This window comes from Bos taurus, chromosome 14 (genome assembly GCF_002263795.3).
Source record: "Bos taurus isolate L1 Dominette 01449 registration number 42190680 breed Hereford chromosome 14, ARS-UCD2.0, whole genome shotgun sequence".
Classification (NCBI taxonomy): Eukaryota; Metazoa; Chordata; class Mammalia; order Artiodactyla; family Bovidae; genus Bos; species Bos taurus.
In genome coordinates, this window is record NC_037341.1 from 26,208,154 (window position 1) to 26,229,373 (window position 21,220).

The 21,220-nt window shown below is 37.3% G+C and overlaps 1 protein-coding gene across 4 annotated transcripts in view; it reads left to right on the forward strand.

The window, feature by feature from the left end:
• The window catches only part of RAB2A (RAB2A, member RAS oncogene family), a 72,584-nt gene that overhangs the window by 27,359 nt on the left and 24,005 nt on the right, over positions 1 to 21,220 (forward strand). For 2 of the 4 annotated variants that reach the window (XM_005215451.3, XM_010812024.4), the window contains 4 exons: positions 90 to 161; positions 10,057 to 10,124; positions 17,042 to 17,124; positions 17,502 to 17,645. In XM_005215451.3, the coding sequence (XP_005215508.1) occupies positions 90 to 161; positions 10,057 to 10,124; positions 17,042 to 17,124; positions 17,502 to 17,645 (367 nt within the window). 4 annotated transcript variants of the gene reach the window in all.

A 21,220-nucleotide genomic window follows, 5' to 3' on the forward strand; every position in this document is an offset into this window, starting at 1 on the left:
GAATGTCTCTCTTCCAAGTGCTTTTATGAAATATTTCTTAATTTCTGTGAATTTTTCTCTTAACTTTTTTTTTTTTTTTTAATTTTCAGGTGTTGGTAAATCATGCTTATTGCTACAGTTTACAGACAAGAGGTTTCAGCCAGTGCATGACCTTACTATTGGTAAGTGTTGTAAAGAGATGAGATGCATTCACAAGTTTGGGGTAGTGGACATGGAATATGCTAGAGGGCTCATTGCATTAGTAAGGAGTCAGAAATCAGTGAAGCTAGATCTGTTGCTGTACTGGAGTCTAGTCTCCATCACTGGGTTTAAAATAACTGTATCTACAGTAAAAATAATACTACACAACTCTATAAGAGTGGTTGGAATGCAGCAGACAGTCATACTTATCTTGATTGTATTTGACGATGGAACAGAAGATTGAGAGACAGTGTATCTCAGTGTATCTCAAGACGGGTGGGTAACAGCAGAGACTGTGGACCGGTTTGTTGGAGTTCTGATCAGGGCTCTGCCACTAGCTGGACACACCCCTTCCCCACTCCATGCCTCGGCTTCTTTGTCTGTAAAATGAGAAAAGTAGTAGGACCATCTCACAAAATCGTTAAGAACAGTAAGTGAGTTAATAAATGTCATGCATTGAAACAGTGCCTAGCAGTGTGGTAAGTGCTCCAGGGCTGCCTGTAATTATTAACCCAGAAAAACTACCATCAAGCAATTTTTAGTTTCCTCAATTGTGAAGAATAAATGAGAGTTCCTGGTAAGAGATGGTCAACAAATTTTAGCTATTATTACTGTTAGCTCTACTGGTTGTTTTTAGTGATATTATTCATTAATATGCAAAAGTATAAAATTAAGTGAAAAACTAAAAACTTTAAGTAAGTGTGCTCTTTCAGGGTTCTTAATCTGTTTTTAAAAAATTACACCCCAAAAGCTAAAGAGTCTAGATTTCTTCTTCTATGGCTGCAATAGAGATTAGTCAACCGTGTATAAATAAGGTAATTGGAAATCCAGTTAAAGTTTGCAACTGATAGCTTAATGTGTATTTTCAGCCAGTGTCTGCTTGTTTTCTATAGGTATCATTAACTCACTATTCATAACAAATTGATTCTCATGTCCTGTGTATTTTTAAAGTACCAAATCGAAGATACAGTTTATAAATCAGATTATTAGATCAGTTGATGGTATTCACCCAAGCCTAATGTACTTTGTGCATATATTAAAAATCTTTCCTTACTGGCTACTTATAGTAAGAACATGCAGATTCCATTTTCATCTTGGTAATTTTAATTATATCTGCTAATGATGGGTAGGGCAGGTGTTGCTCTTTCATGCTGGTTCTCATGATACTCAAGTTTTAACTTGGGTGAGCTCCTTTTTTGTAGAATCTGTTCTTTAATAGGTCTGCACCTTGAGGCCACCTCTTAGGCATGACTCGGTCTTGAGACAGCTGGCCGGTGGTTTTTTTTATAGGGTGCTGTCAAAAGCGTCTTCCTTTTCATTGAAGCACCCTGTAGGGAGGATAGGCCTGAGCCTCGCTGCTGTCAGAGGATAGGCTCTGCTGCGAAGAGAGATGGGGAAGTAGGTCGGAGGGAGTTCTCAGCAAACCATAACTCATGTAACTGCACCAGCCGGCTTTCCTCTGGGCTCGCTGATGGGAGGCCCTGGGAGTTCAGAGGAGAAAAGCAAAAAAGCCGAGGGTCTTCTCCCCTCTCTGCCAGGGTTTACTGTGTGTCCTCCATGGCTTCAGTACAAGCCCCTGCCTGTCAGAGTCACTGGTGGTCGGGTTCCTGGGCTCTGGAAATCCTGGTTTCTCTCTCTGCCCTCCGGCTTGGGAACAGCAGCAGCTTCCGGCTGTTGCTGATCTCTGGGTTGCGTTACCTTCTGCTCCTTGGGTTTCTCAGCCCTGCCTTCAACTTAACCAATTCCCCACTTTAAATCCCCTCTGTTTTAAATGCTTAAGTATGGTTTCTATTTTTCTGGTTGGATGCCAACTACTATACTCAAGACACCCATCACAAGAATTTATTTTTCTGACATAGAAATCATTTAGAAGGTCCTTAGTACATACTTTTTCTAGGAGTGTAGAATGATTCTAAAGTAGGCATGAGGCAGTGTCTTGACCCTGCTGCACACTTGCCTTTTGCTTGATGAATAGAGGAAGGTGACAAGGTTAAGTTTGGGTCGTGATGAAGAATTATTAACTGATAGCAAAGAGGAAATAAAAGGCAAGGGAAGACTATATAAAATGTTCCTTACCCTTTGACTGCTATCTCAGTGAGGATTGTTACGCTGGGAATCAAAGAGCCATCTATAAACAGCTTCCTGGGCACAATTTCACTGAGGATCCAGACTCCAGCCTTGCCATCCAGAGGATGGCTCAGGGGCTGTTCCTCTGGACCAGCAGCATCAGCCTTGTGTGGGAGTTGTTATAGAATCTACTGGCTCCCATTCTGCAGCTCAACAGGGTCTCCGGGTGATTCACATGAACCTTCAAGGCTGAGAATCACTGGATCAATGGCTTTTGTGAGTATGTATGTGGATTCCCCAGGTGGAAATAGGCTTCATATTGTTGATCCTGTGCACACGCCCACACACATCCTGGCCCCTCACTTCCTTTACTTGCACTTCTTCTGAGATCCTGCTTCCACTGAGCTCCTCACCTGCACAGTCCTGCCCAGGACCTGTCACCAGAGTCTGGAACTACTCCAGAGTCTTGGATTCATGTGACTGGCTATCTGACCACCCCTGCCATCCTTTCAGCTCACACACCTGGTTCCTAATGCTAAAAGTTTATTTACCCCATCAGGTGTAAAATCCATTGATTCTGCCATCTTTGTACTCTCACCTCTCTTGCTTTCTTACTTCTCCCCTTACCCAGCTTTAATTCTAAGCCTTATAGTTATGTCATTATAATTACTCCTGTGTATACCCTCAGCTGCCTTGTCCCCGCTCTTAGTTATAGCCCACTCATTCCCACTGTGTTTATTTTACTTCCTACTAGTGGACAATTTGACAAATACTGATCCAGAAGCTAGGCTATTTACATGTTCATTACACCTTGCTTCCTCTCTCCCCCACTTTAAACCATCAGCCTCTAAGAAGTGAGTGCTGAAAGTGAAAGTATACTCTTGGAGAAAAGGTGGTGTTGTTTCCCATATCACGTGCCCCACAAGAGATCAATTAAAAGCATGCCTCATTTATTTGGGGTTCACCTTTCTGATAAAGTTATTTAGAATGTCATTGCCGAGAACTAGGAAGATAGCTTAAAAGACCTTGTGAAACATCCGGTTCAGATCTCACAAAGACCCTTTTCCTGATCTTAGAACATAAGCATACTTTCCTAACAGGTTGTGATTGTTATGCTGCTGCTGCTAAGTCGCATCAATCGTGTTTGACTCTGTGCAACCCGATAGACGGCAGCCTACCAGGCTCCTCCGTCCCTGGGATTCTCCAGGCAAGAACACTGGAGTGGGTTGCCATTGCCTTCTCCATGTGATTGTTATGAAAACACTGTAAAAATCCAAAGAAAGTTAAATTCCCCATGTAAACTTGCCTTTGGCCCTCCAGCAACCACTGTGAAGAATTTGGTATGTGTATCACCTTCTAGAGTTTTTAAATATATTATAAACACACATGTAAAACTGTTCTCATTTGCTTTTCCTCCGCAGATATACTAAAGTACCTGTTCTTTCTTACCTTTGCCTTGACTGCGACTTGTGAATGACGTTAATATTTGTGAATTGGAGGGAGAAAAGTCGCTATTTGACTTTTTAACTCTTTAGTTTTAAGTACTGCTGAACTTTTAAAAATATGTTTAAGAAACATTCTGTGTCTTTGCTTTGAATTATGTGTTTTTATCTTTGCCCTCTCCACTAATAGTTTTCTTTAGTCAAATTCATTGATGCTTTTTGTTATGACTTTCAAGTCTTACTAAAGAAGGGATCCCCTTTAGTGTGTATGAATTATATACATATTCTTTAAAATATTCTTTTCATACTATAAATTTATACTTCATCTGGTATATGGCCATGTAGGTTATTTTCTTTAATCCCTACATAACTTGTGGCCCTACACCATTAATTAAATAAGCCATTCTTTCTTTCCTATTTGATTTAGCCTTTCTTATCTGCTAAATCTCTGTATATATATCAGCCTGTTTGGGGACTCTCTGTTCCTTTTTTTTTTTTTCCTATTTCATGAGGCAGTATCATACTGGCATTTACAGTCACTTTCTAATTACTTAATGTGTGGTTGACGGTTTTCCTTTTCTAAAAATTTTCTGAATTTCTAAAAAATTTTCTGAATTTTCTTAATTATTTTTGTATATTTGTTCTCCAGTTGAACTTTAGTCTCTTTGCCAAATTGCAAAAGTTTTAGTGAGGCTTTTAAAATTTGGTAGGAAATATATTAATTTATGGACTAGTTTGGAGACAGTTTATGTTTTTACCATATAAAGATTAGCTATTCATACACATAAGATGTTTTCTTTTATTCTAGCTTTTAAAATGCTCTTCAGTAAAGTTTTACATAAGGTCTTGTGCTTTTACATTATTTTTGTATTTTATGGATTTTGTTGCTATTGTAAACAGGTTTTTCCCACCATTATTATTGTTTAATCATTTTGCATATTCTAGGTAGACATTTTGGCCTTATCTGTAAGTCATAATATTTTCTTAGCTAATATCTATACCTTTTGTTTTTGCTGGTATCTATAGTTTTGTTTCTAGGAGTATCAGCCTTCTTCCCCACCAGTCTCTGTTTTGAACTTCTGCAGTTTCTGAGTTCCAGGAGTAGATCCTTTTTTTTTGTCAAGGCGGTCTAAGGAGGGCTCCTTATGGCTGTTAACTTGATACCAGCCCTGCTGTCTGCTTTGGCAGTGCCATCTCGGGGGAGCAGCCTCACCCTGCCTCTGCACCTCCACGTGCCCTGGCTCTGGCAGTGGGCCCCTTCTCATTGGGATTGCCATCAGTAGTCACCTCATGAGTGACGTGTCATCATTAGTTAGAAATCTTGGAGTATAGTATGAAATAATAATGGATCCATAAAAATACTTAACTGTGTGCCAGGAAGTAAGTAGATGGTAACTAAGGCACGTGATAACTTTGTTTTAAATTGAAGTATAACTAATTTACAATGTTAACTTAGTTTCAAGTGTACAGCAAAGTGAATCAGTTATACAAATATATGTTCTTTTTCAGATTCTTTTCCATTATAGGTTATTACAAGATCTTGAGTACTGTGCTATACAGTAGGTCTCTGTTGTTTACCTATTTTATATATAGTAGTGTGTCTGTGTTTATCCCAGACTCCTAATTTATGTCTACCCGCCATCCCCTTTCATAACCATAAGTTTGTTTTCTGTGTCTGTATTTCCATTTTTATAAATAAGTTCATTTGTATCATTTCTTAGATTCCACATATGTAATAACTCTTAATCTTGAAGAAATTTTGAGATGGGTATCATTAATACGATTTACAAATAAGAAAAACTAAAACAGAAGACGTATAGTAACTTGCTCAGGGTCACACAATTAGTTGGTATCAATTGTTAAATACTAAATAAATGTTTACTATGCAAGGATGCAAGCACTTACTCTACAAGGATGATCACAATCCAGAGGTAATTTAGAAAGTGTGTATTTACGCTCAGAGTGTTTTGTCCTGGAAGGTTCAAAGTGAGTAACATTTGAAAAAATAAGCATCACTCCCTGACAATGTCAGGTAAATGAGGCCTGGCCTTTGGCTCCACGGATAATTTCTCTGGCAGCCAGAATTGGCTGTTAATTGAAAATGTATCTGGGAAGAGAGGCCCAAGGGCATAGGGGATGATGGTTTATCTCATTAAAAAAAAAAGAAAACTTTCTAAATAAGCTTCTTAAGCACACACACACACATGTACAAATATATGCTTAACTAAAACGATTTAAAATTTTTACAGTCCAGTGGAGATGTGTAAGGTTTTGGGTTTTTGTTTGTTTCTAAAATTTCTAGGACACTTCACCTTTCAGCATTTTCTTTTACCACATAGAATACAAAGGTAAAGCCTGAACTGAATGAACCCAGTTATGAGAAGGTAAATTGGAAAGAGTTATGTTTTTGAAGCGAAACTTGAATTCTTTGTTTCTATTTCACTTGATAGGAAAACAGAAATCATGGTTTTTCAGTAATCCACTGTGCTTGTCAGTTTTTTCTTATCTCATTCCTGGATAATATAGTAGTAGCCTTTTAAAACTAGTTTCTCGGCCTCTTGTTTTTGTTCTCTGTCCTGATCCTATTAATAAGTGAAGTTAAAATGGCAATCGTTCTGTATTTTCATGCTTTAGAAACAGTCTTGATTTTCATATAACATGGTTTTCAAATTAGGTATGTTTTTAGAGGCAAAATCTTTGAAGACTTTTTAAGCCTCAGTAGTCTCCACAAATCTAGTGGAGGTGATGGAATTCCAGTTGAGCTCCTTCAAATCCTGAAAGATGATGCTGTGAAAGTGCTACACTCAGTATGCCAGCAAATTAGGAAAACTCAGCAGTGGCCACAGGACTGGAAAAGGTCAGTTTTCATTCCAATCCCAAAGAAAGGCAACGCCAAAGAATGCTCAAACTACCACATAATCGCACTCATCTCACACGCTAGTAAAGTAATGCTCAAAATTCTGCAAGCCTGGCTTCAGCAATACGTGAACCATGAGCTTCCACATGTTCAAGCTGGTTTTAGAAAAGGCAGAGGAACCAGAGACCAAATTGCCAACATCCGCTGAATCATCGAAAAAGCAAGAGAGTTCCAGAAAAACATCTATTTCTGCTTTATTGACTATGCCAAAGCCTTTGACTGTGTGGATCACAATAAACTGTGGAAAATTCTGAAAGAGATGGGAGTACCAGACCACCTGACCTGCCTCTTGAGAAATTTGTATGCAGGTCAGGAAGCAACAGTTAGAACTGGACATGGAACAACAGACTGGTTCCAAATAGGAAAAGGAGTCCGTCAAGTCTGTATATTGTCACCCTGCTTATTTAACTTATATGCAGAGTACATCATGAGAAACACTGGGCTGGAAAAAGCACAAGCTGGAATCAAGATTGCCGGGAGAAATATCAATCACCTCAGATATGCAGATGACACCACCCTTATGGCAGAAAGTGAAGAGGAACTAAAAAGTCTCTTGATGAAAGTGAAAGTGGAGAGTGAAAAAGTTGGCTTAAAGCTCAACATTTCAGAAAATGAAGATCATGGCATCTGGTCCCATAACTTCATGGGAAATAGATGAGGAAACAGTGGAAACTGTCAGACTTTATTTTTCTGGGCTCCAAAATCACTGCAGATGGTGATTGCAGCCATGAAATTAAAAGATGCTTACTCCTTGGAAGAAAAGTTATGACCAACCTAGATAGCATATTCAAAAGCAGAGACATTACTTTGCCAACAAAGGTCCATCTAGTCAAGGCTTTGGTTTTTCCAGTGGTCACGTATGGATGTGAGAGTTGGACTGTGGGGAAAGCTGAGTGCTGAAGAACTGATGCTTTTGAACTGTGGTGTTGGAGAAGACTCTTGAGAGTCCCTTGGACTGCAAGGAGATCCAACCAGTCCATTCTGAAGGAGATCAGCCCTGGGTGTTCTTTGGAAGGAATGATGCTAAAGCTGAAACTCCAGTACTTTGGCCACCTCATGCGAAGAGTTGACTCATTGGAAAAGATTCTGATGCTGGGAGGGATTGGGGGCAGGAGGAGAAGGGGATGGCAGAGGATGAGATGGTTGGATGGCATCACCGACTCGATGGATGTGAGTTTGAGTGAACTCTGGGAGTTGGTGATGGACAGGGAGGCCTGGCGTGCTGCGATTCATGGGGTCACAAAGAGTCGGACACGACTGAGTGACTTAACTGAACTGAACTGAGTCTCTGTCTATATACTTTGAATAAAGGGCTAAATATGCCAAAACTCAACTGTGGGTTAAGTTAAGCAAAGGGGGTTATTAGAGTGTCTTGATTATTAGGAATATTAGAGTGTCTGGAGTTTTATGTAGACTCCACAAGAGGGTGGGGACGTGGACTTGAAAATGGGCAGGAGTGAAGCATCCTAAGAGGCTGGAAAGCAGAAACCGTAACAGCCATCCTCCCGTCAAAGGACGGAATGGTTTGCCAGTCAGTTTGAGTACCTTCATCCCTCTACTCAGGGTGCTGGTCCTTGCTTGGCTTGCCTCCCCATCCATGGTGTCGGTCAAGGGTCTGTTTCTAATTTGCCATTGTTTTTCATCAAATTTGACGTTACATATTGGATTTAAGAAATCTTAAATCCCACTGAGCAATGCAGATGTTTTTGGATTGTGGTTAAAAGCTTTTCCATGACAATGGGAGGTAAAACAGGATTTCTCTCTGTGGCTACAATAGATTCTTGAAAAGGCTTCCAATTTGTCAACTATCTTGCTGATTTGTAGAATTTTATACTTTAGGACATTCCTTTTAAATAGTGGGCATTTCCAAGAGCATTTGTACTGTCCTTAGCTGCTAGTTTCTTTCCTCAGCCACTCATTTTCATGTCACTGAGTAAGCTGGTGGATTGTTGTTTTGGGTATCCCCCCACCCTGTGGCATAGACGGTATATGACTATATGCATATAGATAGGTAGATGTGTAAACACTGTAGTGGTTTTTTATGAGGTTAATTGTACAGTTTTGCATTTTTCTTTCTAGTACATCCTGACTCCTAGGTCTTCTCTCTGTGCTTTTCCTGTATTTCTGAGTCTGAGAAACATACCATTAGTTTCTTTGTATTGACTTTGCCCCTAGTATGGAATAAATAATAAAATACAGAATAAAAACTCAATCAAGTTACATATCCTGAAAGGGTAAATCACCTTTCTATCTCACCTTCCTGATCACAGTTGGGGGAATTATAGGAGATGCTGAAGTGAAATTCTGGCACTGGGCAATGTGCCCTTCCCTGGGCAACTAAAAGCTGTTTTTCTGCCAGGATGACATCTGGTTTCTGGGGACCATGTGTGTCTCCCCGTCACCCTGACTCTGATCTAAATACTGAAAGAACACACTCCAAGCAGTAATGATTTGGTGTAATGTAAGTGATAGACTTCTTGCAGAGTCTCCTTCACAGCTGTTTGCTCTTCTGAAATTATACCCTCTTTTTCTCCTCCTCCTATTTTGATGATTGAATGAGTATTTTCAAAAGATGGTAAATGCAAGGGAAAAAGCCAAAGTTGTAAGCTAGCTGATAAGTATAAAGTTTGTATTCCCTTAACCTGCAATCCTGTCTCCTGTAATTTGCCAAAAATCATAATCATAAGTTGAAAAATATATGCAGAAAATTCATTTCAGCATTAACTACTTAGTGAAGATTTGGAAACAACCAAAATTTGTAGCAGTAGAGTACCAGCTTAATAAAATGCATGTGTATCTAAAGATACATAGCACACAGGACTATTATGTGGCCATTAAAAATAATAGTATAGTTTTATATAATTTTTTTATTGAAAAAGTACTTTGTGGTATGGAATAATGTTTATGACATAGTGACTGAAAAATTGCAGGACAGCATTTGTGTATTCCCATTTATATAAAACTGTATGCTTCTATGTGTATTTATTCATGGTGAGATTTCTGAAAATATGTTTAAACAGTGGTCATCTCTAGTGAATGAACTTGGAGATTTCTTTCCTAGTTGATAACCCATGATGGAACTAAGACTATGATGTTGAAATTCATCTGTCCATTTTAGTGATTGTTAAACCACATTAACAGTTTTTAAGAAATTGGTTCTTGAATCTCATTTCTAATTATTTTTAATATTATTGAGCCTGCAAAACATGAAGGGCACAGTTGATGTCTTGACTACACAAGACTCAGATATCTTAGTGTTTAATTATATTCTTAGCCTGTGTCTTATGAATATCTCTGCCTTATACATTTTCTAAGGATGGGAGCTGTATTTGTTAATCTGTGTATTATTTGGCATAGCATGTCCTAGAAATACCCTTTTTAAAAAAAATCCTTAAATGTGAAGTATATTCCCACTAATTTGCCTAACAAAACACTTTCTGTTTTATTCAGGTGTTGAGTTTGGTGCTCGAATGATAACTATTGATGGAAAACAGATAAAACTTCAGATATGGGATACGGTAAGTATAGCGAAAATACCTTGTATGACCTCAGTAAAGTCATTTTATAAAAGTACATTGTTGTGTGTGTGTTCAGTTTTATTGTTATCTTATGACTGTTATGGTTTGTTAGACACTGACGTTCTTGCAACCATGACATAAAATGTGGTAACAGAAAAGATTCATTTTTATCATGCAGTATTTTCAACAGAGGTACCCTAGGTGTCAGGTGTAGGGGAACATATTTGAGCAAATTCTCAGGCTGTGGGATCTAAATAGAAATGCTCCAGAAACTATGTTTTTAAGAAAAACAAGCAGTATGTCTAAAGTATACATGTGAATTAAAATATATGAATGTCAGTACCATAGTCACTTGATCTGATAGTTTATTAGTTTATTCTAAAAGTATGATTTAGTCCTGAGCACTTGACGCTACCTTGCTCCCGATCCTGTTGTTTACGTTCATCGAATGCCAGTTCAGTATCCTGTCACATAGTTTTTAATGGCAGTTTCTCATCTGAACCACGGAAAGTTATTTGCATGACTGTTTTTCTTTATTTTCCCATCTTCTGCATAAAAGATAAGTACTTTATTGTATACATTTGATATGTAGAGACCTCAAAGAGCCTTTGCTTATGTGGCTTATCACTAGAGATTAAAGCTGAGAAACTTATTAAACAGTTCATTATTAATTGATTGTAGAATAACCCTGATAAACTCATTGTATATTAGCATAAACAATGCAATTTTTATGGAAATTGACCGTTTTCCCAAGACAAAAAGCTATTTTCCAGTGTGAAGAGTGTCATTTTGTTACATTTTGAAAATTTTTACACTCTGCTTAGTAGAAGACAGCTGGATTCTTGTGTCGCCCTCTGCATCAAGTCTTTTGTGTGTTGTTTTCTTGAAGTCTATGAAGAGAATGACCCTGCCCATCAGAACAAGAACCAGTTTCCCCCCAGTCAGTCCCTCCCATCAGGAAGCTTCCATAAGCCTCTTATCCTTCTCCATCAGAGGGCAGACAGACTGAAAACCACAGTCACAGAAAACTAACCAATCTAATCACATGGACCACAGCCTTGTCTAACTCAATGAAACTATGAGCCATGCCATGTAGGGCTACCCAAGATGAATGGGTCATGGTGGAGAGTTCTGACAGAATGTGGTCCACTGGAGAAGGGAATGGAAACCACTTCAGTATTCTTGCCTTGAGAACCCCATGAACAGTATGAAAAGGCAAAAAGATAGGACACTGAAATATGAACTCCCCAGGTCGGTAGGTGCCTAGTATGCTACTGGACGGCCTCACCAACTCGATGGGCATGAGCTTGAGTAAACTCTGGGAGTTGGTGATGGACAGGGAGGCCTGGCGTGCTGCAGTCCATGGGATCGCAAAGAGTCAGACACAGCTGAGCGACTGAACTGAACTGATGAAGAGAATACAACCTCACACAGATAGTTGGGGAATGGAGGACCTCGTGGACCCTTCAGGAGTCTCAGGGACTCCCAGGGGTCCAGGTCAGTGTAAGCACCACTACCTTAGGGCAATTAGGACTTAATTCTTCACTGAACCCCAGTTGAGAAAACCCAAAAGGTTTAGGACGACAAACAGCATAACTCTAAATTAGTAAATGAAATGGAAAATACAGGGAATTTTACTGCCACGTGCCTCTGGTCTTTTTTTTTCTTCCTAATCTTGCAGTCTTACTGTCTCACCTGTCACCTTTAATGCCATTACTGAAGGAAGGTACCTTGAAGAATATTCAGTCTCACAGACTGGATTCTCAAGAATGCTGAGCGAATTTCTGGAGGCTGTTGTGAGACCTAGGTTTCCTCATGTTTCCTATGTGCCACACAGTCATCCCAAAATGGGAAACCCTAAATCTGTCTTGCTCTGTTCCAGAATCATACATGGGACTCTGTGTTTTTATGCTTTCTTGTTTCCTCTTTCTGCAGTGCAAATTTACGCATTCACCATTTCTTAGTGTTTCCCCCACCCCCAACCTGTAGCATCTCATAACTTTCAGGATTTATGTTCTGTCAAGCAACGAGACTTCAAAACTGCATAGAAAAAAGAAAGTAAAATATGAAAACTCCCTTCTTTCCTAGGGATTTTAATTAATGATCTCTAACCAAAAGGAAATTTTTCTACTTCTGTATTAATAGTTTCTCTTCTTTTCCAGAAGTGATTGTTTTACAGAAACCAGTTGGCTTCCTTAGCTAATAAAACATTTTTGTGCAACCCAAATCCTTCACTGTAGTGTGAACTAAACTATTTACTATTCTTTAATATGTTTTTCATACATTGTGCCTTGCATAAATGCTTTGCTTGAGGTCACTCTACATTAATGTCTCCCTCCCACCTGTGTCTCACGTTTTTCTTACATGACAGTGTTAAAAGAATCTGAAGTCAGCACTTACATCCTCTTAAGTCTTTTTGCAAAGTAAATATGCTTAGATTTGTTAAAGCATCCAACATCTCTTCTTTCCTAGATCTTTGCAACCTTTGTTTTTCTTCTCAGAATCTTCTTAAGTTTCTATATGAAATTCCCTTAAAAAACCTAGAATTAAATAGTCCTGGTTGACTTTTTCTCCATCCTTGCTGTTGACACTAAGACAGCCTAAAAATTACTGTGATGCTTGTTAATCCTGCCGTCATCCAAACCAGTAGTCTTCCTCTTGCATGTAAACTTCAGAATCTTTTTCCTTGATAACAGCAGTCCTTGATCATAGGTCTAGATTTTTAAGTTGAGTAAAGTACCTGAGATTCCATGTTTGGGCCCTGGACAGCTCAGTTGGCTACTTAGAAATCCTTTTTTCTTTTTGGCTCTCAGCTGTGTTCCATGTAACTAGAGTTGTAAGATAAATGACTAACAGTGAAACTAAAAGGTATTACTGTAGTATTGATTCTCACAAATTTTAATTTTCTAACGTTATTGGCTGTTTGGGATCATTCAAGGTGACGTATTTGAGTGTCTGCTCTAAGTAAACTTCAGTATTCTGAATTGGGCTATCCCTCAAGGAGATCTAAGGAGGAGAAAAAGATAAGCATGTGAGTAGTGTGTTCATTCTATCTAATCAATAGTATTAGACCCAAATGATCACATGAAGTTGCTTTTGGATTTGTGAGGGGAAAAGGCTAAGTATAGGTTCTGGTGGACAAGCTTGCTCTCTTGTGAGAGGATTATGGAGCTTGAACTGGTCCTCAGAGGGAATAGATATTGGGGAAGTAGAAAGAGGAGAAAAATTTTCAGACAAAGAGTTAAAACAGAGGCACAGAAGCAGGAATATTCAGAATATGGATAGAATACCAGTAGGAAAAAAAATGGCTGTAAGACTTTTATTGAATAATAATATAAAACTCTAGAGAAACAAATAGAAATCAGATGCCCAAGAGGTTAGGATTTACATTCAGGGTAAAGATTTTTGAATAATACTAGCTTGATGCGTGTAGAGTTGTATATTAATGGAGGTAACAGAAGAGGAGGAGGTTTTGATTTGCATTTCTCTGATAATGAGTGATGTTGAGCATCTTTTCATGTGTTTGTTAGCCATCTGTATGTCTTCTTTGGAGAAATGTCTATTTAGTTCTTTGGCCCATTTTTTGATTGGGTCATTTATTTTTCTGGAGTTGAGCTGTAGGAGTTGCTTATATATTTTTGAGATTAGTTGTTTGTCAGTTGCTTCATTTGCTATTATTTTCTCCCATTCTGAAGGCTGTCTTTTCACCTTGCTAAACTGGAGCCTTTTATACAGAGTGAAGTAAGCCAGAAGGAAAAACACCAATACAGTATACTAACGCATATATATGGAATTTAGAAAGATGGTAACAATAACCCTGTGTACGAGACAGCAAAAGAGACACTGATGTATAGAACAGTCTTATGGACTCTGTGGGAGAGGGAGAGGGTGGGAAGATTTGGGAGAATGGCATTGAAACATGTAAAATATCATGCATGAAACTAGATGCCAGTCCAGGTTCGATGCAGGATACTGGATGCTTGGGGCTAGTGCACTGGGACGACCCAGAGGGATGGTATGGGGAGGGAGGAGGGAGGAGGGTTCAGGATGGGGAACACATGTATACCTGTGGCGGATTCATTTTGATATTTGGCAAAACTAATACAATTATGTAAAGTTTAAAAATAAAATTTAAAAAATAAATTAATTAATTAAAAGAAAAAGAAGAGGAGGAGGAGTTAAATTACCAAACGGGTTACTACAAAAATTGTTATCAATGGAAAGGCACATAGAGAAGCCAATTTGGGGGAATCTTTATGTCCTTAGCTGCTATTAGGAGTCCCTTTCTACAAATAATGCTATATCTTGTTCAATTTCAAACTTCTAAAATCTCTTTAAGCCACCATCTTATAGTGAAGAGGATGAAAAATATCTATATATCATAAATTGATTTTCTTTTCACTTAAAACATATCAGTTGATCATAGTTCGAACAGGTTTATATTAAAGTGTTTTTTAAAGACTAGATTATTTTGCTTCAGTATGATCAAGATAATTAACTATTGGGCTAGCTTTCCGCAATTAGTTGTTTAGTAGGCCAGAGTATGGAATGTTGTTCCTACAAGTCAGGTCTCAAAAAACTTCTGAATACTGATCTTTGCTTATTACAAAGTAATCATAGATTTTAAGATGCATAGCTGTGCTCATAACAATCACTTGGAATGTTGTCGTTTTTTTGCTTGAATTTTTGTTTGATTTTGTAATTATGGCAAGATCCAGATTCAGTGGATTTAGTATAAAGTGATGCATAATATACATTATTTCCATATTGCAACATGTTTGTTCTTTGTAAAACAATTCAGGAGGAATGGGAATGATATACAGATATGTGCTTTTCCTAAGTTTGTTTCCGTTTTACTATTTCTTATTTGAACTATAAACCCTGAAGTTTTAGATCTCAGAATAGTTCTTCTGTATGGTCTGTAGCAATGCACACTTAACCCTTGAACAGTGTGGGGTTAGGGTTGACAACCCTCCACGGTCAAAAATCTGGATATATAGTTGGCCCTTCTCCATGGTTCTTCCTATCCCTGGTTCTTCCATGTCTGTGGATTTAACCAACCTCAGACTATTCCACATATAAGTGGACCCACACAGTTCAAAACCATGTTGTTCAGGGGTCAACTATATTCATTTTAATTCATCCCACAAAAGATCCCACCAAGATCAGTTTAAAGAACTTTTACGTTTGCTCTTTGTATAGACTTGGGAGATAGAAGAGCTCTAAACGTGATTTTTGTCTTGAACACATAAAATACTTACCTTTTTTGTATTGTTTACCACATAATCCTTCCTTGGTATATATCATTCACAGTGAAGTAAATCTGTTAAAAATCTAGTCCTTAGTTTTCCCATGCTAAGCAGTTAAAGAGGAAATTCCCATAAGGTTTGCCTTTTGAACTTGGATTTGAGAGAATTTTTTTTGAAAGCTGTGTCCCAATAAATTATGTAAAAATAATTATAAGTAGTTTCATACTTCCAGCTAGTATCTAGTGTTTTAACCTCAAACTCTGTGAAATGAGCTGGCTCTTTTTACAGCCCTTTGATGTGATGGCTTTCTCAGTATCTAATTTATTGCAAGACATAGTGCCAGAATTACTTTCAAGTTACCAAAAGAAGGTCTCATTCTTTAGTTTCCACTGGGAGGAGTTCTTTTTTACTGCATCTTAGTATGTCAAGACCTACTGGTGTCCACTCATTTAGGTGGACGTCAGTATGGATGTGACAGCAGGATAGAGTGATAATCGTTTGGTGCATTTGCCTGAGACATTAGAATTCAGCTTTCTCTGCATGTCTGGTGTGTGCCAGACCCAGTGCTAGGCCCTGGGAGGATAGGAAGAACCACAGTAACAGCACTTGAGTATTACTACTAGAACAGGGCAGAACCTGAGCTGTCTGTGTGCATTCTGAGGGTGGGAAGGACTGAATATTTACGCTGGAAGATCAGAACTCAGAATGCAAGGAGTTAGTAGATTTTTAATTAAAAAATTACGTAAACAGGCTTTGTTGTGTACTTAATTTACATGCCATTTTTTTCTCAAAGGTTGAAATGATTAAAAATGAAAAATTATTTTCGATAAGAACTGCCTCAGTTTTAAACCCAGAGGCAAAAGGCATATCCCACACCAGCCTCTTAAAGAGCAGAACACTAGTGCCACTAGTAGCGGAGAGAGATTAACTGTATCTCTGAGGTCTGTTTTCACAAGTGTGTGTTAAGATGACTTTCATTTCCTCTTGCCTTTTGACAAGCATTATATATCAAATACAGAGAAAATTGATTAAGTGTAGAGAAAAGAATTTCATAAATTCAGAGCCATTTTCTGTTTTTCATAATAAAATGATTGCTCAAAGAATTCCATCTGATCATTGTTGAAAGCTCACTGCAGTTTATGATATAACTGATAAAATCTGCATCCTTGGCCTTCCAACAACCTTTACACCAGCAGATGGTGGGCGTAAAGATGTCATTCATCATTTATTTACAATGGACTTTATTTATTCTAGTGTCAACAGCTGCCCCAGGGAGTGGGTTATTGAATTCAAATGTGAGGCTCTGGGTTATTTGCTTCCTTTCAAATTTGTCTTCAGAGCTTAGTTGCTAGGAGTCCATTCTGTGTTCTAATAATGATTCATATATTGTGAAGCCATTCAGTAAATTGGGTTGTCAGGGATTGCCAAAAAAGGTTTCGAGGTCTTGTTTTGGGGGGTGGGGGGTGTGGATTGCATGTGCGTCTGGTTGACTTGAGCAGTAGTGGTATTAATGTGACTTTTTCCTAAGACTGGTGAAGTTAGGATTTCTTCTTTTCCTTAATGTACTCATTCTCTCCGTGTCCATGTATTCCACATATGAATAATAAGAAAACGTAGAGAGGACTGCTTATTAAAGGGAACTCTCAACCTTTTCTTCTCTCCTCACAGGCAGGGCAAGAGTCCTTCCGTTCCATCACACGGTCATATTACAGAGGAGCAGCAGGGGCTTTACTAGTGTATGATATTACAAGGTGAGAACTTGCAGATTGTTTGGCTCAGTGGTCAATGCAGAGAATTTTTCTAAGTATCAGTAGTAAAAGTATAACTTTGCCTTTATGTCCTGACTGCTTGCCTTTAAAACCTGTGTATCTTGAATTAAATTTAAATTTCCTACAGAAATCTGTAACTGAGTTTCTCTCTTATATAAATAAGCATCCCAAGTTGATCAGTTTGGTTGGTAATGATATTTATACATTGGAATTTCCTGAAGTGAGGTTACATTTAATTCTTAAACTGAACTATAGTCATTGAGCTGTGACTCCAGATATTGTACTTAAAATCTGTCTCTTGTTTCATTGCATATGGCTAAAAATAATCTTTAATGGAATGTATACTGTTCATTGTACAGCACTAGGGAAAATACTTTGAAAATAGTCATCGGATTATCACTTATGTTTAGGAGAGACACATTCAACCACTTGACAACCTGGTTAGAAGATGCCCGCCAGCATTCCAATTCCAACATGGTCATTATGCTTATTGGAAATAAAAGGTAAAAAGACTATATCTTTAAATCTTTATTGCATAATTGTGAAGACTGGATAGCTGTTTATGTGGTAACTGTTAAAGTGCCTGTCTTGTACATTGTCCAAAATGTAAGTTATTGATTTCTTAAATTATGAAATTTTTAGAATATTAAGAGGTTTCTTTTGGTTTTTAAAATACAGATCATAAGCTTTATTGGAATTTATTATTATTTGAAATAGTTTTTGTTGGAAGCTGTATTTTAAAGAATATTTTTATGGCATTTTATCTGATTGAAAGTGAAAGTGAATCCACTCAGTTGTGCCCGACTCTTTGCAACACCATGGACTGTAGCCTTTTACGCTTCTCTGTCCATGGATTTTCAGTCAAGAATACTGGAGTGGGTTGCCATTTCCTTCTCCAGGAGATCTTCCAGACCCAGGGATTGAACCTGGGTCTCCTGAATTGTAGGCAGATGCTTTACCGTCTGAGCCACCAGATCTGATAAGTAATTTAAAATAAAACCCACTGATTTGTTTGGTGGCTAGGTTCATTATTATCCAAAATACTTGGCAGTGGAAATAAGAATCTATGCAGAACCCAGAAAAACATTTTTCCCTTTTTCAATTATTTAATATGTATTATATGAATTAATGCAATACATGGATTAATCAGGTGTATTTCTACTTGAAGGCCGAAGCACTTTTATTAATAATATTGTTTAATAGATACCATATTTAGTACTTTTAAGCTTACCTCTAGGACTTACATATTAGTGTCATCTTAATATTGTTTTTACAATCTTATTTTACTTTATATTTCTAGATATTGTAATTGCAGTGAATGTCCTTGGGTTTATGTTTTAAATGATAGTATAATACATCAGAAAAGTTTCTTGACCATAGTTTCTATAAAGTTTAAGAGTATAGGAAAGTTTTCACTAATTTAGTAGAAAATTACAGTGGTAACAATTAAAACTATTATTTTTAAATTGGCAGATACAGAATTCATTCATTCTTCAGGTTTATAAAATAGTATTAAAAGATAATATTTTAAGAAAAGTAAAAGCATGACTGTTATATGGTAATGAACACAACAAAGCTTTTATTTATTTCATCCATTAATGAGGGAACCAGTAAGATAATACAGTTGTTTCGAAAGAGAACTCAAAATACCACACGTTGATAATCAAATAAGGAATGCTGAAATGAATTTACAGATGGATACAAAACTGAACAAAATTCACAGACTGATAGCTGTATTCCACCAGGGCTCAGCTTGCATGTCCATGGACAAGAATTACTTGCATTAGTATCTGTTTTTCATAAGTTAGTTTCTCTTTACTATATCTACAATCCTTGAAAACTTGAGGGGTGCAGTTAAAGCAGTGCTTAGAGGGAGATTATAACACAAAACACTTGTATTAGGGAAGAGTTTCAAATCAGAAACCTGAACTTTACCTTAAGATTAAAACTAGAAAGATAAGAGCAATTTAAGCCTAAGGTAAACAAAAATAAATAAGGAGGTTAATAAAAAGAAAACCAGTAAAACTAAAAGCTAGCTCTTGAGAAGACTGAGAAAAGAAGATACATTATTAATATTGGGAATAAAAGAGTATCATCACCACAGATCCTTTAGATATTAAAGGGATAGTGAGAGAGTAGTGTAAACAAATGGACTGGGGAGATGTTGGTCAAAGGAGTGCAGACTTGTAGTTAGAAGATGAGTAAGTTCTGGGTTCCTCATGTACAGCACTGTGATTATAGTTAACAGTACTGCACTGTGTACCAGGTGCTGTGAAAGGAGATCTTAAACATTCTTAGCATAAAATAAAATGATACATGATGTGATGGAAGTGTTAGCTGATGCTACAGTGGTAGTCATATTGTGTTATATAAATGCTTCAAATCAACACATTGTGTCCCTTAAACTTACAGTGTTATAAGTCAGCTGTGTCTCAAAAAATAAGTAATCCTTAAACAATTTAAAAAATATATTTTTTTCACAGCTGTTTGATTTCCCAGTTCTAACTGTAGTTACCATAGTCTTTGTAAACTTCCTCTATTAGATGACTGCCTTCTTATCTGTAGAATCTTTTAGTCCAAAAAATAAATCTAAATAAATGGAGAGATATACCATGTTCATGGATTGGAAAATAAATATTTTTAAGATGTCAGCTTTTCCCAAATTGATCTGCAGATTCATTGTAATCCCAATCAAAATGCTTCAGTCTTTTTTAAGCAGGTAGAAATTGACAAGCTGATTTAAAATTTTTTTTGAAAATGTGAAGGTCATAGAATAGCTAATATTGGAGGATTTGCTGGTTTCAGTAAAGTGACTTCAAGATTTATTGTAAAACTACTGTAATAAGTCTGATATTGGCATAGATAGACATAGATCAGTGAAACAGAGTGAGAAATCAGAAGTCAATCTATATGTATATAGTTTGTTTTTTGATAAAGATGCCATGGTTCAGTAGGGGAAGAGGTAATCTTTTCTTCAAATGGTGCTGGAACAATTGTATAGCCATGTGCAAAAAATTAACCTTGATCCTTACCTCACACCATATACAAAAATTAACTGGAAATGGATTATAGACGTCAATGTAAGAGCTAAAGGTATTAAAAAAAAAAAAACTCTAGAAGAAAGCATAGAAATTTTAGGGATTCTGATTTTGTCAAACATTACTTACATAGAGAATGATCAACTTAACAAGTATTGTCAAGGATTTAGAGGAAATTGAAACTCTCTTACTGCTGGTGGGAAAATAAAATCATACGATGATTTTGCAAAACAATTTAGGAGTTTCTTTAGAAAATAAACACACATTTGTTATACCACTTAGCCATTTCACTCTTAAGTATTTACCCGAGAAAAAAGATGAAAAAGGAGACATGTTATGTTGTTCCATTTATATAAAACCCTAGCAGATGCAGACTATTCTTTAGTAGCAGAAAGCAGATCATTAGTTGCCTAGGGCACAGGGGAAGGAAAAGGTGAATTACAGTGGGGAATGGTGGCTTCACAGGGTATACACATATCAAACTCATCAAGTTTTCTATTAAATGTGTGTTTTTTTAATGTTAGTTATATTGCTATAAAGCTGTTTTTAAAAAAGTAACATAACAAGTAAATATTATACTGAGTAGATTAAATTTTTTTTAGTGTTATTTTAATTGAGGTTTGCTGTTAAGAGAACATACAGTTGTCCCTCCGTATCCATGGGGGATTGATTCTGTCATTCCCCTCAAATATCAAAATTCTTTTAAGATTAAGGCTATTGGAGGGAAGCTTTGGTCTTTGTATTCAGTAATATGGAAGTATTCATACTACCATTCAGTGGTGATGTGTGAAATAATAAGAGGAGAATATTTGAGGAACAAAGAAAATTTTCACACTTTTATCTTACCAGTGTTTTTCTTGTGTCTAAAACGAGACTGGGGCAGCTTGTTGTTTAGTTAGTAAGTCATGTCCGACTCTCTTGGGACCCCATGGACTATAGCCCACCAGGCTCCTCTGTCCATGGGATTTGCCAGGCAAGAACACTGGAGTGGGTTGCTATTTCCTTCTCCAGGGGATCTTCCCAATCCAGGGAGCGAACCC